Source organism: Vicugna pacos, chromosome 5 (genome assembly GCF_048564905.1).
Source record: "Vicugna pacos chromosome 5, VicPac4, whole genome shotgun sequence".
NCBI classification, from domain to species: domain Eukaryota; kingdom Metazoa; phylum Chordata; class Mammalia; order Artiodactyla; family Camelidae; genus Vicugna; species Vicugna pacos.
Window position 1 is genome coordinate 16,654,770 of NC_132991.1, and position 14,104 is coordinate 16,668,873.

At 36.6% G+C, this 14,104-nt stretch overlaps 1 protein-coding gene across 2 annotated transcripts in view; it reads right to left on the reverse strand.

Moving 5' to 3' along the window:
* Positions 1–11,728, reverse strand: part of DARS1 (aspartyl-tRNA synthetase 1) — a 50,930-nt gene extending 39,202 nt beyond the window's left edge. The window contains exons 1-4 of one of the 2 annotated variants that reach the window (XM_015243814.3): positions 11,450–11,728; positions 9,417–9,474; positions 5,470–5,562; positions 1,186–1,288 (exon numbers count right to left, since the gene is read on the reverse strand). In XM_015243814.3, the coding sequence (XP_015099300.2) occupies positions 1,186–1,288; positions 5,470–5,562; positions 9,417–9,474; positions 11,450–11,515 (320 nt within the window). In that variant the 5' untranslated portion in view covers positions 11,516–11,728. Of the gene's footprint in view, positions 1–1,185; positions 1,289–1,537; positions 1,619–5,469; positions 5,563–9,416; positions 9,475–11,449 lie in introns of those variants that run through there. The other variant, XM_072960902.1, reaches the window with a different exon arrangement.
* Between the last annotated feature and the right edge of the window lie 2,376 nt (positions 11,729–14,104).

The window sequence follows — 14,104 nt, forward strand, 5'->3', positions numbered from 1 at the left end:
TCTATAGTACACTAAAACTAAGTATCAACCAAAACCAGTTGCTAAGCATCCACTATATGTAGAACATTATGCTGGGGTAGTCAGGGAGGGCCCAAACATAAATTAAAATGTTAAATTAGATCACTTCTTAGTTTTTTCCTAGTTCTAAAACTGGTAATTCTATCTATATTAACTCATCTTTGAAAGCATATATATATATATATATATGTACATATTTATATACATATATAATATATCAAGCACAGAGATAAAAATCAATTAAAAATATAACATTTACTTGATCAAACTTCTGCTAAAAAACATTTATGCCTATAAAGTACTCTATTGCTTAAAATGTAAAAATCACTCATTTTTCCAAGTCTTATTTTATCATTACCATAGAAATTAAATTTTGATTAAATTGAGGAAAACATATGAACAAGACTAGCCACATGACCAACTCTTATTACCTTAGTGTTCCAGCATGCACAACCACTATGCCATCTCCATATCCTGCCTCTTGCAAACTGAACAAAGCAATGGGCTTCTATGGGACCTCTGAGCTAGACAGTAACACTTCTGTGGGGGGAAAGCAATCTTTACCTTTACCTTTACTTATTTACTTATTTACTTATTTACTTACTTACTTACTTACTTACTTACTTACTTACTTACTTATTTATTTATTTATTTATTTATTTATTTATTTATTTAAAGCTTTTGGGATCAAAGTTGAAAGTTGTAACGTGTTATAACATTTGTTTTACTTCCTTCAGGATGGAACCATTTACAAAATTAAATTCTTTATTTTAAACACTTCCACTATTCAGTTAGAAAACTTGTTGCTTAATATGCAAATCTCAAACTGGGGGAGGGAGGGAGGAAATGAAGCTCAACAAACACAACAAAATAAAGTTGCTTTGCTGTGTTGAGGCTGCCAGGCTTTTTGTTACTCTACTTGAAAGTAAATGTGACTTGTCTGTAGAGAGTGCTGCTTCAGCAGTTCCAAATGAATTCCAAGCCTGTGCTCCATATTTTCTCTTTTGTAAGTTTAATGTATTCAGCAACACTGAACTGACAATTTAAATAACTACATTTTTAAACAAACGAAGCATTGATGTTAATGTATGAAAATGGTCCAAAGCCCTGGGAGTCTTGGTTCCCACCATTGTTCATTCTGACAACAGGATATAATTGCTTACTTACTTGGCAGCAAATTTAACCATCTGCTTGCTTGCATGGTCTCCCACCGCCACGAGAGCCTGGATGTTAAACTGCTGCTGACGTAGGACTAAGAAACACTGCTTCCCTGAACAGGACAGAAAGTACACAAGAGTATTAAGGACATGCTACTTCAGGTTTTACAAAGAAGAAAAACGCCTCTCTACTTTAAAATTGGGCCAAAATTTAGTATACTCATCAGGGACATACACATGTGTATCTGGCTTCCATAGCCAGAATACTCATACTCAACTGACAAGCTTTTAAGAAACCCAAGTTCCCACTACACTTTCAAAATGCTTCTAAGATATTTGTTATGAGAACACAGGCAAATCACCAATTTCAAAAAAATATTATAAATCATGAAAATTATTCTGTCATGGTATGGACTTATTAAACGAATTTCAAGGAACTTCAGATCACTTTCAACACTGATTCTACAACTAGCATATTCTACAGGCAAAGGTACTATGCTAACCATCATGGAAACCTCAATGATGCAACCACCAAAGTGCCAGCAAAGTGCTTAGTAACAAGAACATGCTTAGTAACAAGAACATAAACATTCCACGGAGGTGGTTCATTTTATTCCCTACCAAAGTACACTGTAAAGAGCACTTAGAATAACAGGCTAGCTTCCTTCATGTTCTATTTCCCTCATCTTTCCTTTATCATCTTCCTAATCCTTCATCCTTTATAACAGTTTCACTTTTTAAAAAGTTCCAAATAGTTTACTTTGTCCATAAAAGATTCTCTTTATGTCCTGTAACCAGCTTTATTTTTAAATAATTCTGGGCCTCTTGATCCCCCTTACTTTCATAAGGAACTGTCATTCCTCTTTCACTTCCTAATACCCAAAACTAGTATTTTCCTTTATCACTTAATCAGTTATGGTATAAACAGCAAAGACCTAAATGTTTTGAAGTACTTTCCATTTGTTATTTTCCCTGAAATATTCTTGAATGGATGTAAGTTGAGGTTCTAACTTTTGGTATTAAAAATTCTAAACTGTATGACTACCTAAATAAACTAGCTATTTTGGAAGTAAATAAGTTAAGTTTTTAGGAAGAACAATATTGAAAGAGAATTCTCTTGTGCCAATGACTTTCATGTACTATGTACAAAATTTGAACGGAACCACAGATATTTCAATTACTCTTTCAATATTCAGACTTAAGCTCATAAGCTTTCACAATCGAAATAAATTAATGTTAAATGTATCATTAAGAGTTAAAAATTTCTCCTTGCTCCTATGTAAAAATCTTGATTTTAGGGATGTGATACATAAACCTACTGTAAGAAATTTGATTTTTAATCTTTAAAAATGTGTAAAACACTGCTCTTAATTTGAGGAAAAATATAGATATTTGTTATATAAACAGATTTTTTTTAATGTAACAGGATTCTAGTTGTCATACTTTTGATGCTATGATTTTGACACTTTCATCTCCTAATTCATGGTTTTTCAGAATTTTGCTTTACTTGAAACTGCCAGCATAGGTTGTTTTTCCAAGTCCAATTTTAATGTGTTACTACCTCGGGAGTTAAAGCAAATGAATGATTCCAAATAAGTCATATTTATTGGCATGATTTTTCCAATGTAAGGAAGAAAGGAGTAGCAGCAGCAATCAAGGTTCTGCCACTTCAAAGCACAAGATTTTATTTATTTTTCAGATAATCTAGTTTGGCAAAAATAAAAAACACTGACAATCATTACTGGCAAGGATGTGGAGAAAGTGTTACTGTCACATACCTGTGGGAGTATAACTGAGTAGAGCTTTTTTGGAGGGTAATCAAAGAGTAGAAAATTTTAATATGCATATGCATACCTTTCAACCTAGCAATTTCACTTCTAGATATCTATCTTGGAGAAATACTGTCTCATGTAGATCTATAACTAATATCATGGAATGATCTCCAAGAAACACTGTTAATTTAAAATTTAAAAGGTTACACAATAACTTGTAAAAATATATCATCTACATAAAATAAGACACATTAAAATGTACAAAACAAAAATCTGTATGTATGTGCATTAAAAAGATTTTTTGAAAGACACTGAACAAATTATTATGAATTAATAGAAAAGACTGGGGCAAAGGATAGGCAGTAGAGGAAAAAAAGGAATATCATTTCTGTATTCCTGGAAAAATTCATGTGAAAATATTCATGTATTACTTGGGTAACTTATAACTTAAAAATACACACATGCATATATATGTATATATATATATAAAACATATATGTGTGTGTATATATATATATATATATATATATATATATATATAAAAACTTAAAGTAGGATTTTCCAAATAAAAACTATGAAAACCAGATTAATGTAAAATTCCAAAAAACACCTATTACACATAAACTTAACTTAGTACTACACTAAAAGAATACCACCCACACCTTTAACAAATTCAGTTTATTCCAAGAATCCAAAAATGGTTCAACATTAAGAAATCCACTGAATTACTGTAAACCACTACAGTTACATACAGTTGATTCTTTCTCTATTTGTGGTAGTTACGTTTTAGAAAGTCACCAGGAACAATGAATTAGCAAGTACTAAACCATTGCTCCTCGAGGAAATACAGGTCTATGTTTCTGTGAATGTCTGGTCACAATATTTTCATCAGTCCCTCAATACGTAAATTGTTCTGTATTTCTGTTAAAGACACCTTATTTTGATGATAAAACTGTGGAGAGCCAAGAGGTACTTCAGTGACAGGCTATGGGTTGTGGTAAGTACTAGTTTAACCAAAGAGGCTTTAATTTTAGTTAACATACTTTTTGTGAGTTTGGTGGTGTTTTTTTGTAGTGGATCTTTGGGCTTCAGAAGAAGGTTAACAATAAAGAAAGAAAACGGCAAACATTGCTTTCTGCCCCCTCCAAGGGCTTATGGTTGGTTAAAAGTTTTTAGAGCAAGGAATTTGGTGAAAAAAGAATCCAGATGTAATTTAACAGCAAAGGGACACATGACAAAGCAACATTTCTACTCTCAGGCATATACATTTACTGTTACTGGTAAATTGAAATAAAGTAAAAACTTTCATAAAAATACAAATATCTTATTTAATACATATTGTTGATTCATTAACATAGAACTCATGGCCAACAGTACTGAAATTCATGCTTGAACAAAGCTTATCTAATAACTTGTATTTTATTCTTAATGCATATTACAGCCTTCTTGCACTTAGGAACACTAGAAAACATTTCAGCACGATGCTGGAGCCCATTTTAAACAGTCAAATCAGCAACGAAAAGCACAAGACTGTGAAGAATGAGGCACTAAATAGATTGCAAAAAAGACACTGGTTTATGAGAACTGATACAAAGCAGAGCTTCACTATATCTGACCTCAGCTGCAAAGGTGTGCATTGGGGGACTCAAATTTCTTGCCACTCTGCACATGTGTGTCTGGCATGTCTGTGAATGACAATGTTGGCACAGCAACTACTGATTTAGAAGTTATAAATACATGTTAGCAAGTAAGTGGATTTGCAAATACACGACCTGTGAATAACGAAGATCAACCATATTTTAAATTTTTCATCATGTGGAAAACTTCAAACAAACACAAAAGCAAAGAGAATAGTATAATGAATCTCTACATAAATATACTCGATCCAATGATGTTTTGAGGGAAAAAATTTCTAGACAAGGCCTGATAAAATTTAACATCTATTCCTGATAACAGAAAACTTGGACTAGAAGAAAACTTTTTTTAATCTACTTTTAAACTTTGGCATTGTTCTCTAATAACATTTTACGCAGAACACTGAAAGTCATGAAATAACTCAGCAGGAGTTTTTAATCTCTGCTGTTGCAAAAATTCTTCATTGTGAAAATCGCTGTAATATTGGACAATCTACTAATTATTGCAGAGGGAAACAACAAGAAATGAGATAAACATTAGAAGGACAAACTGATCAATACTTGTAAAAGATATCAATGTCTACCTACAATCCCCACGTACCTCATTAATTATCAAGTCATGGCCGTTCTTGTTTCAGCTTTACTCCAAAACATTCTTCACTTTAAAAAACTTAAACTTTTGAGACATGCTAGAAAAATACCTTAAAGTCTAAGATTTCATTTGAGTTTTAAAGCCAAACTATTTTTAAGGATGTCTTAGAAGACTAAAATTAATTAATTAATGCTAATACTTTACAAAGATTTAGGAAAGAAAACAGCTGAGGAATTTGCAGAACAAAAAATTCAAAGCCTTTACCAAAAAAGCTGTAATCATTAAATCACACTTACCTTTAGCTCTGCTTGTATGAACCCTTGCACGCACCCAAACAACTTCATCAGCTTTTTGTACCGTCAAGTCACTAAGTCGAACCAAAACTCGATCTGCGCCAGATAAGTGAAACAATTTTGTAATTCAGAAAAAGATCAAACAGATCAAAATTATTTTGGTTTGATAGCTAGCCAGAGTACTTGGTATTATCTTAAACAATTCTCAATCTCCAGCAGCACTGTTTCTTTTGCTTTTTAAAACTGGTTTCTAACATTATATAGGTTTCATGTGTACAACATTACATTTCAGCTTCTGTATACACTACAGCATGCTCAACACCAAAAGTTTAGTTTCCATCCATCACCATATAGCTGACTTTGTTAACCCATTTTACCATCCCTCTACATTCCTTTCCCTTTGGTAATCACCATTCTGTTCCCTGTATCTGTGTTTGATTTTTTTTTTGGTTTGATTTGTTCATTTACTACTTTTATCAATATTCCAAATATAAATGAAATCATATGGTATTTGTCTTTCTCTATCCGACTTACTTCACTTAGCACAATACCCTTAAGGTCCATCCACATGGTCACAAATGGCAAAATTTCATCTTTTTAATGGCTGAGCAGTATTCCATCTCTCTCTTTTTCTCTCTCTCTCACACACACACACACCCCATCTTGTTTATCCAATCATCTGCTGATGGGCACTTAGGTTGTTTTCATATTTTGGCTATTGTAGATAATGCTGTAGTGAACAACGTGGTGCATATATCTTTTCAAATTAGTGTTTTAGTATTCTTTAGATAAACACCCAGAAATGGAATCACTAGGTCATATGGTAGTTTTAGTCTTAATTTTTTGAGGAACCTCTATACTGTTTTCCATAGTGGCCGCACCAATTTATATTCCTACCAACAATGCATGAGAGTTACATCTTCTTTTTTGTTTTGTTTTTTAAATAGAGGTACTGGGATTGAACCTAGGACCTCATCCATGCCAAGCATGAGCTCTATCAGTAAGCTATACCCACTTCCCTACAACATCTTTTCAGTCACCTTCTATATGTAATTTGCCTCAAGTTATATGAATAACATTTTCTAAATAGATCTATAAAATCTATCCAATTCTCTTTCATCTTCACTGCCACCATTCCAAATCAAAGTACTATTATATCTTGCCTAAACTACAGGAAAAGCCTTCTAACTGGCAATCCCCTGATCCCAATTCAATCTACATTGGAGTCAAAGAGATAATTTCAAAATGCAAATATCCTGAACTTCAATTACTTATAAAGCCAAATAGGCTTTGCTTAAGTAGACACAGTATTTCTGCTTGCCTGCCTTGGTACATAAGTCAGCTACCCACAGGGGAGGATTCTCTGCCAGGCCTGGACAGTCATAGAACCCTATTCCCCAGGCACAGTGACTGATCCAGGGAAGGGCATGTTACTCAAACTGAGCTAATCAAAGTCCTTCTCTGGGACTCAATGAACAGATACTGGAGACAAAGCTGCCTTCCCTAGGGTTGCTGAGCTGGGACAGTGTAGGCCCGGGGCTGCAGGCACCATCTTTCTTACTACTTGAGTTTGCAGGATGAGAGAATGAGGTCAATGGCCTAAAGGAAGTAGAGCCAAGAAGCAGAGACAGATAGCCCTGAAGATAATGCTAGAACCTCTAAATCCAATCACATCTTATGCCTTCTTACATTTTGTTTCCTATAGTTACGTGAACCAGTAAATTCCCCTTTTGGCTTTGAGCCCCAACAATTATGCCCTCCAATACTAATAACAAAGTATTATACCCATCTAGAGTCTCCCAAACAGGAAAATTATTATGTGAAGATAGTGAAAAAGGCAATCATGATCCAGAAAATCATTTGGTTATCATTGTAAACATGCAATAATTTTAATATTAAAGAAAAAGATTTAAGTATTAATTAAAAATGTATTAATAGACATACCACATCATGAGTAGTACAAGATCTCTATTCTCAAGGATTATATTGCCTAACTGTAACCAAATGTGACAATATCACATGCAGTAAAACCTCTTTACTATAATATTTAAAAATACCTTTGTAGGGGATATTGTAACGAAATCAAATTATAAATATAATTTACCTACTTTGTCTAAATGTATTGAGACATTGAGTAATGCTTCCTAAAGTAAAGATGAAGCTTAGAGAGAATTTGATTTACAGAAAACCATGTTTCTCATCATCAAAATCAAAGAGAATGAATGAGAAATTTTCAAGCACTGGGCATCAGAAGAGAATTTCTGCAGTTAAACTCTGTCAATGGACCTTATGAGTTAAGCTAATTTCCAAGTCTGCTGTGTAAACTCCGACAAAACTGTGAAAGAGAAAACACAGACAAAGCAGTGTAATATTTTAAAAGACAGATTGGAAAATGTCAAGATTGAGAAAGCAAACAACTTACTAACTAGGCAATCAAAACTCAAAACCAAACAAAACAGAATAATATAAGTCTAAAAAGACAGACATAAATAAGTGTCACACTTAATAAGTGTCACAATTAGAGTAATTTTAATAGTACTTTGGACTTTGGGTATAGCTCTAAAGAGAGTAATGGCCCTTCTTTCATGTGGCATTCTGACTAATTAATATAGGGATTCTCAACTTTTAACATATCCATATATACCAGAGGCACATATCACACTCCCACCACTATGACTGGCTGAGGCAAAGATCAGTGGCAGCAGGGTTTCAGTTTGAAAAACTACTGCCTCCTCCACACTTAAGTCACTGGCATTAGAATGAAGGAATTTGAAGAAATCGAAGTAGATAGGAAGGAAAACTTTATTTTGAGAAAAGTATTATAATTTTAACAGAGGTAAAACCAAAGGCAGAATTTTACTCTTATTTACTATAATCAGATATATACCTATATCTTTCCTTCCGGTGGGGTGAGCTTGTAAGTCGAAAAGGGTAGTCTGGATTTGCCTAGGAACAGTTAATTATGGCAAAGGGTGACTGGGGCTTATGTAAGAGATTGAAACTCCAGTGAGCTTCTTTGTGTTAGAGCTCAAGGAAGTCCAGTTTGGGAAAATAGTTAAGCTGGCAAAAAGTCTCTTATGACCCTCCCTGCTTGTCCTAGCAGGGGTAGTCCTCTCTTATACTACATTGCTTGTATCACATTTTATACTCAATTGTTTTACCTCACTATCTTTATCTTTTGGAAATGGTTTATTCTTTGTGAACTTTTCATTGCACACTTTTCCAACAAAGTTGGGTAGGAAAAGTGATTTTGTAATCAAGCAATAAATCAAATCCAAAATAACAGTAAAATTGACCTTGGGGTATATTATTTCCAAAGCACACAATTCATAGGCAGGCATCTAAGTTAGTACTGAATGCTTCCTTTGGGCCAGAGCTTAAAGGTCTACAGTTGTACCAAAGTTTGAAAGACATAATTTGGGGTGTCTACCAATAGAAAAATGACTGTTAAATAGTTGAGTAAGATAAATTTGTTGAAACTGCATATATACAATAGAAACAAAAGGAAGACAAATGTTTATAAACAGAAAACCTACAGGTCTGAGGGAAACAACTAACAGGTCAATTTCAAAGAAATATAATAAAAGCAGGGAGAAAAGTAAAGGAAGTAACTTCTTAAAGCATACAAAAAGGCTGTATATGATGAAGACAGTTACTATTAATCATTCTTTTATCTCCTAGGCCAGAGTTAAATCTTTTACCTAATCACCTTTAATATAAATTACCATTTAAAATATACTCCTTTCACATATTTTTTCCCTTTAGAGATTAGGGATCCTAAACTGACAATGTTTGCACAGGGTTGTGGCATCTGCTTGGGTTATGAACATCATTTAAGCTTTTCAGAGTTTACGCCTTTAGTTACGTCAACCTTACCTAAAACTTCATGAAGAGCTTTCCAGGAATTACAAAGAAAGAAAAGCTTTATTTATTATCACGTAACTACTAACCTGGTTTTTCTTGTGACTGTATCATTGAAGATACTCCATATCGTTCTTTAGCATAATCCTACAAAAAAAAACGTTTTTGCATCATGACTTTTTAAACACTAATAGCATAGTAAACACAGAAATACAAATGACATAAAAATGAATTCACGTAACTTTCAGGATCATTTTATTAATTCACAATGAGTAGTTTTAAAGTGTGAAAATCTGTCCTGTCATTTATATATGCACTCTATAGAAAAAGGATAAGCACCCAGTTTGTTTAGTTTGTTTTGAGGATCACCACTCCTAGAGTGATATACCATACATAAGAGCACTCTCAAATAAAATTTACACACATGTACAACACATCTTAACTACCTTCTTCAAAAAGGAGATTAAACAACTTCAAAGCAGGGATATAAATTTCCTTTGTGAAGGGAGAAGGATGAGGTACCACAGTTTTATTAACTTCCTATTACAGGAAGAGATGTTCAAAGAGAACCAGCGTTTGCGGTAAGCTTTCTGAGCACCAGATGTCTACAGTTTTTAGAAATTGGAGATGTTGGATATAAGCTAACTACAACTTTCCTTTTGTAAAACATCATTAAAAAATTCACCTGTTTCCTGTTTCTAAAAACCATCTTTGTATCAGGTTGCAAGTGGTTTGACATTGATAACATGACACCAAATTTTCTTGTTACACATTTTAAGTTAGCAAGAGGAAACAGGAGACCTAGAGTCCAGGCTATTATTAACAAACTTTACTTATTAAATAAGTGGCCTTTTATTTTAATCTCACTTTATCTAAAAAATGATCTTTTAAAGATTCTTTTAGCTATAAAATGACAACTTTGCCACAATGTCTACCTTATTTCTACACCTACTCTATCTGCAAAAGTGCATTGCTAGTTTACATAATTAATCAGATCAAGAAAAACACAAAAATAGTTTCCTTACATTTTACAAGGTGGATGAAACAATTAGTTTCTGTCACAATGGCTATGTGTTTGAATCATCTTCTTTAAATCTGGAGGATATTGGATTTTGTGTTTATAGCAGAACAAACCAGAAACACGTTAACGTGTTTATTGAACAATTTTGTGTGTGTGTGTGTATTAAAAAAAAAACCACCTGAAAAACAAAGATAACCTCAGTTGTAAAAGAAAAGATTTCAGTCACATAATGTAGCAGGAAGGCCGCATAAATAGGTTATAGCACGTGAGGAGAAAAAAGGTGTCACTTATTAGTACTGTTCATACTTCAGCAACCCTTATTCCATCTAATGGTCTTAAGATAACCTATTCTTTATTCAGTTTATCACAGATTCTTATTTCCTCAAGAGAAAAATTAGGAACCAATCAGGGATCTGAATTTTACTAACAGCACATACAACTTGTAGGATGGTTTCAAACTTTCATCTTTCAATAGCACTGAAGGACCACAGGGTATTATGAGTTACACAGATGATTTTGGGTCACTTCGTCTCAAATATATTCTCTGCAAATTTCCCTACCTAGGGGAAGAAAAGAAATTAAAAATGACAAGTGTTCTCTAAAGCTGTCACATGGAAAATGGTCATTAAACGTATTGGCAGATCGTTTTACGAAGTAGTGTCATTACTTGAAAAAACATTTAAGAACTTGAGGGCTGAGCAAAAATCGATTACCAGTGGACATTAAAATTTTCCAGCGAAAAGATGGATTACGTGAAGGACGTGCCTAACCCAGGGAGGTTTAAATATGACCCCGCCACTCCTACTTCCGGGGCAGTTGGTACTTCAGGTCCACCCCAGCCCCGAGACACGCTTCTTACAGGCCAGGCCCCCCAGGCACCCCCGTAAGAAACGCGATCCGGAGTGGGTCTGGCCACGCTGTTCGGACAAGGGCCCTGGAGGACCGGTGAAGGCTCTGAGCGCCCGGACTCCAGGCCAGTGGCCTGGAGACAAAGTACCGATAGGGACCCAGAGGCCAGGGCCCCGCTCACCCTACTCCCTCCCTCAGCGCGGTCCGGCCCAAGGGTCTGTCCTCCCAGGCCCGGGGAAGGAGGAAACCCACTTCCGCCGCTTCCATGATCTCCCGCGGCTTCTCCTGACTCTTGCGGCAGGCGCTGGCGCTGGGCATCTGGACTACCGGACGGGGCAGCGAACACCACCCTCCCTCGCAGGCTTCCGTAGGGCCGGCCAAAGGGGCTTCTCCCTCCCGCACAGTCTCCGCCCTCCCTGCACTCCAGTCACAGCACACACGTTCTGACTCCGCGTGGAGGGTCGGCTCCGGAAAGATCGCGAGAACCCAGCTCTCTCGAGATCCTGGATGGCTGTAGGCGGACGGCCGCGCGCCGCGTCTCCATTTCGTGCCCCGCCCCTACGGGTATTTGCCCGGACTTGTAGGGAGTTCCCTGGAATTTGTTATAGTATCGCGAGATTGACTCTGAGGAGAAAGGTCTCAGGGTTATCAGCTGGCGTGCGCGCCACTGGACTCAGTTTTGTCGTGTACCAACTGCGACGTCTGCTCAGTTCTCATTTTAGCCCTGTTTACCCCTCCCGGTCTTAACTGCAGACTTTTCACTAAAACATCCGCCCAAGCTCAGGACTGGACTTTTCCGGCCTTAGACTTCCCCGCCTTCAACACTCCTCAGCGGCGGTGTAGCCGCTTGGACACGTAGGAGACCTCTTCTCAAACTGCTGCTCTGTGTACTGGCACACAGGAGTGCTGGGTTATAGGCAGTGGCCTTGCTAAGGTAGGATTGGGTACTGGTACCCAAGTGATAGGTATAAACACAGTGACAAAACCCCACATACTCAAACTATCTGAACCTGTTGCATTGTTAGCGGTCGTCAAATAGGTGAATCTCCCCAAGACAGGCTTTTTGAAAAAATTGTCATCCATGAGCCTCTTACTGCAATTGAAAGTAATTTGGAGGCTTGGTTAAATACTGCCTCCTCTGCTAGGCTTCGTTGCACTTTGTCAGGTTTTAACTGTCTGAATAGTCTTAGCCTGGCACAAAGTGGCACAGTATACTTGTTCAGGAGTGCAGTTAGACCCCAGTGTAAATGAAAGGGCTCTGGAGGCTACCGCATGAAAGTCCTGGGATAGAATAGTGAGAAGACAGACATGGTCCTTGCCCTCGTATAGCGTACCATCTAATTCCAGGTATAGAGGTACCACATACTGTGAAAGTTTCTTTGAGAACATTCACCTCAGGTTTCTCTGAGGAAGTGATACTTAAGCTAAACTAAAATAGGAGTAGAGGTCAGCCAGTTGAAGAGGGGCCGAAAGAGTAGTTAAGGCAGAGGGGGTTAGGGAGAGAAAGATTGTGGCTCAGTATTGGATATAGTGCCTATGAGGTGCCTTTGAGTCATTTATAGGGGACTGTCCAGATAACCACTGGCTTTGTGGGGTCTGGAGCATAGAAGAGAGGTCTGGGCTACAGATAAAGGTGGGTAAGACATCACAGGTAGGTGGTAATTGAAACCTGGACTAGGGAAGAGAATGTTCCAAGAAGAGTGTTAACATTGTCACCTGATGACTAGACCTCAAGTAAGATGATGAATGAAAAATAGTTGTTGGATTTAGCAACATAGAGGTCATTAGTGTTCTTAGTAAACACTGTTTATGGTAAAGTGGGGTCAGAATGTGCTGAGAAGTGAATGATGGTGAAGAAATAAAAGTAAAAGTGATTATAGCAAACCTTTATATAGGGCTTATTGTGTGCCAAGCAGTGTTGTCTGTGTTTCATGTATACTAACTGATTTAAGTCTTACGCCAAAGAGATAATATTGTAATCTTTTTTTGCATATGGGGAAATTGAGGCAGAGAGAGGTGAAGTAACTTGCCCATGGTCTCAGAGCCATGAAAGGATGTATTTCAACTCAGGTAGCATGGTGCCAGAATCCATGTTCTTAACCAGTATTACTCACTGCCTTTCCTGTCTTTGGGAGATAATGAGAAAATTGGATGTGGGAGGGAAGACAAATATAGCTGGTAGCTAATGTGGAATAAGTTAGGTGAAGCTTAGAGAAAAGACTGTTTAAAAGTCCATTTTAAAACTAATAGGCAGGGTTTGTGAAAAGGAAGACTACAAGACAGAAGGATTGAGAGATGTGAGGTTTTGTTTTTTGTTTTTTTGTTTTAATTAAGGGAGAGAGAGAATTCAAAACACAGGAGGTGGGACAACGGGAGGAGGAACAGTTCCTCTATCACAACTGGAGGCAAGGAGGCTAGGATAGTTGTGGATGTTCAGTTTTAGGAAAATGAGAGAACTCCCATTTGGTGACTTCTGTTTTCTAGAGAAGAGGAGGCCAAATTATGAATGATAGGGTTGAGGGTTAGAGGGGAGGGAGAAAAGGGAGATTGGTGACTTGAGGAGAGTGGGAGAGGTTGAAGTAGTCCTGGAGGTTATTTGGTATTATTTCTGGGCATTGTACCCGTTTAGTAAAGGATCCATTTAGTAAAGACTCATGAATTGGTCTTGGAACTGAGACTTCTCCAGTAGCACAAGGCTGGTATAGTGCAATCACAAAATGGCAGATAGTTGCTTCAGTCAGTATAGAGGTTTTGGTGCTGACCCTGCTCAGCAGAAGGGAGCCCAGAATAGATCTGCCCCAAGTAGCCATACAAATGCTATACACATACCAAGCAAATGAGAAGGAAATTTTTTACCTGTAGTTTTTTTGAAAGATCAACACTGGACAGATTTACTTATCCTTATGT